The sequence below is a fragment of the Cephus cinctus genome, unplaced genomic scaffold (assembly GCF_000341935.2).
Source record: "Cephus cinctus unplaced genomic scaffold, Ccin1 Ccin1_scaffold0086, whole genome shotgun sequence".
NCBI classification, from domain to species: domain Eukaryota; kingdom Metazoa; phylum Arthropoda; class Insecta; order Hymenoptera; family Cephidae; genus Cephus; species Cephus cinctus.
The window spans coordinates 43101-46580 of NW_014332825.1; the positions used below are offsets into that span (position 1 = coordinate 43101).

Consider the following 3480-nt stretch of genomic DNA (forward strand, 5'->3'; position numbering starts at 1 on the left):
TTCAAAACGCGAGAAGGTCCATGCAGGGCCAAGCGGCAGGGGGAAAAACCTGTTACAACTGTGGTAACGCCGGGCACATGGCACGAGATTGCAGGCGTAAGTCGGGTCGCGTCAGCCTACCGGCACCACAACAAAACAAGGCCATCAACCAGGTCGATGTTGTCTGCACATACTGTAAACTCAAGGGTCACACTTGGAAAGAGTGTCGGAAAAGGGCGAAGAGGAAACAAGAGAATGAACACGGATCGACGCGAGACCCGCCCCGGCAAGACGTTGCCGATAGGCGGAAGGCGCCCGATTCTGGTCAAACGTCCTCTAGTCTAACTCACCTCGGGATTTCATCAGATCCCGATGGCGAAAGAGGACAAGGAGAAAACGCTGTTCTCCACTCCGCAAGGGCATTTCGAGTACAACCGGATGCCCTTTCGCCTAAAAAATGCTCCCCCTACTTTCCAACGGCTAATGAACTCCGTACTAGCAGGACTCCAAGGGATAAAATGCTACGTCTACCTAGACGACATAGTGGTGTACGGAAAGAACCTAGACGAGCACAACGCTCGCCTGAGAGAGGTGTTCCAGCGCCTGAAGGAAGCCAAACTGGCCATACAACCAGGTAAGTGCCAGTTCCTACGAAGGGAAACGCACTACCTAGGCCATATTATCACGGAAGAAGGTGTGCGAGCGGACCCAGAGAAACTCGCAGCGGTAAAAGAATTCCCCGTGCCAAAGGATGTCAAGGGAGTTCAGTCCTTCTTGGGTTTGGCCGGATACTACAGGAAGTTCATCCGGGATTTCTCGAAAATTGCCAAGCCTCTCACCGAACTTATCCGGAAGGATACGAAGTTCGAATGGACCGCAATCCGAGATGCCGCGTTTGAAGAATTGAAAAGGGCACTGACATCAGCACCGATTTTGCAATATCCGGATTTTGAGAAGCCTTTTATAGTGACAACAGATGCGTCCGACAAGGCAATCGGCGCAATCTTGTCTCAGGGCAAGGTCGGAGAAGCCCTGCCAATCTGCTACGCAAGCAGAACGCTGTCTAAAGCGGAGCTCAACTACACCACGACCGAAAAGGAGCTACTCGCCATCGTATGGGCGATAGCACAGTTCCGACCGTATATCTACGGCACCCGGTTCAAGGTCGTGACGAACCATCAGCCGCTGACTTGGCTGTTTGGAGTAAAGGATCCAGGCTCCCGACTCATGAGATGGAGAATTAAACTATCGGAACATGAGTTCGACGTGGAGTACAAGGCCGGGAAAAGAAACACTAACGCGGACGCGTTAAGTCGTATTTACGCTACGACAAGGGCCCAGAAGAAGGCGAGGGAAACCTCCGAGCCGAACGGCAGCCTAGGGCCAGAAGAAAGCGCAAAGGACTCTGAACGTCCCAGCACAAAGCTGTGCGGTTGGGGCAGAGATAGCGCAGAAATCCGTATGGAAAAAAAGCTCGGAAGAGCAGAGCGAATGCTCATCGTCCTGCTAAGAAGAGGACAACAGTTCGAACGACGAACTTGACTATGGCAGGGGCGTAACCTGCCCCACGGTAGAAGACCCTGAGAAAATCATCAAGGAATACCACGATGCCCCTCTAGGAGAGCACCAGGGCGTCAAGAGAACGCTATCATCAACTATCAACGCTATAGTCATCCTTAGATGACTACGCATAGGAACTAAGGGAAAGGCTACGCGCCGCATGGACGGTAGCCGGGGCTAACGTACGTTACGTCAAAGAAAGGTGTAAACTGACCTACGACGCGAACGCGAAAATAGAGGAATACCGCATTGGAGACAGGGTCCTACTCCACAACGAAGCCGTACGGCGCGGGCGTTCAGCTAAATTGACCCCGAAGTGGATAGGCCCGTACGAAGTAATCGCGAGAAATTCGGCGGTTAACTATACCATAAAAATGGGTCGTAAGACTATGCTAGTTCACGCGAATCGTCTAAAGAACTTCGCCGAGCACTAAGAAGGAAGCGGGATGGCCACAGCCGGAGAACGAATGGAAATAATCCAAGAACCCGACACTTGAAGGAGCACACACTATTTATTCCCTCTCCTTACAATTCCCGCTTGCACGTCGGGCACTCCACAAGAAATAGCCTTCGAAGGCCCAGAAAATCGGGGGGATCTTCGTCACTGGCGAAACCCCCGAGGCCCCACAGGGCCTCCACCGTCCGGCGGCACAGGAACCGTCGGCGCCGGATTTCCCGGAGCACTCGTACTCCGAATCTCTCCACCGCAGACCGAGCATCCCTCCTCACTGGGATTATTAGCTGGTCCTAGGAAACGAAAGACAAGCTGTTAAAAAGGGGATACAGCGAACCACCTAGCTCACAAGCGGAAAATGATGTTGGCCGATACTAACCAATTCACGCAAAACGACGGGTCCCATGTCCGCGCCTTCACAGTAGATTATGCCGTAAGAGCGCTCCATTGTCTTCAAGCGAGCAAATTGGAATAAGCTCCCTAGAGCTAGTCGCGACCGAAACCGGCAAAGAAGGGGAATTAAAAAAGAGGGAATTCGCACTGAATAAGCAATTCCACGATTAGGCCAGTTTCAAGTAACGCGCTATTCCTCTTGCAGAACTGTCCTGCTGACGGTAAGCTGCGTAATCACCAAAGAAACGGAAAAGGAGTTTACGGTAACCACGTTTGCCAGCAACCCGGGAATATTTTATGAAGAAATCGGAAGCCAAGGCCACACGGAGACTAGCCGTTACCATGGATCTCGCTGCCTTATTGAAACGTGAAGCCGACGTCAACGCTAATTTGCGGCTGTTATTAGACATCTGCGAGAAACAAGGAAGAGACGACCCTCTCTGTCCAGCCATTGCTGATTCCGTAGCCAGGATGGTGCGGAAAATAGAAGACGGAATGGGAACGGTTCACGACCTCGTGAAACCGGATTCAGCGCGTAGGCGCAGGGGATTGATCGACGGGTTAGGATCAATTATAAAGTCCATCACCGGAAATATGGACGCCGCGGACGTGGAAAGGATCAACCGAGAAATCGCCGCCATACGCTCCAACCAGCGAACGCTGAAAGAAAGTATGAAAGACCAATTACAGGTGGTCGAGTCCACATTGCACCTCTTCAACGATACCATCACTAACGTGCAGAGCAACGAACTGACTCTCCAAGAACTCATTGCCCATGTAAACCTTACACTGACGGCAGATCTGAGTATATTGATGAAAGAACAAAGGCTAGATGAGGGCCTCACCGCCCTAAGCGTGATAGTCGAGGCACTACAGAATGACGTGAAAGAATTGGTTTGGCTATTAGTTGAGATTGCGAGCGGTAACGTGAATGCGGCGGTGCTACCACCGAGAAAACTCGTGGAGTACCTCACTTACCGACAGGAACCGGATTCCCGGTGCCAGTTGAACGCAATGAAGCATCTACCCTAATGAGGCTAGCCGATACGAAGGCCTTCAGTCAAGGGAACGCCATCGTCGTCATACTCGACTTT

The 3480-nt window shown here is 51.8% G+C and overlaps 1 protein-coding gene across 2 annotated transcripts in view; it reads left to right on the forward strand.

Moving 5' to 3' along the window:
• LOC107271895 (prostatic acid phosphatase) overlaps positions 1-3469 on the forward strand; it is a 15178-nt gene extending 11709 nt beyond the window's left edge. For both annotated transcript variants that reach the window (XM_015748457.2, XM_025089318.1), the window contains one exon: positions 2592-3469. In XM_015748457.2, the coding sequence (XP_015603943.1) occupies positions 2592-2687 (96 nt within the window). In that variant the 3' untranslated portion in view covers positions 2688-3469. The remainder of the gene's footprint in view (positions 1-2591) is intronic.
• The last annotated feature ends 11 nt before the right edge of the window (positions 3470-3480 follow it).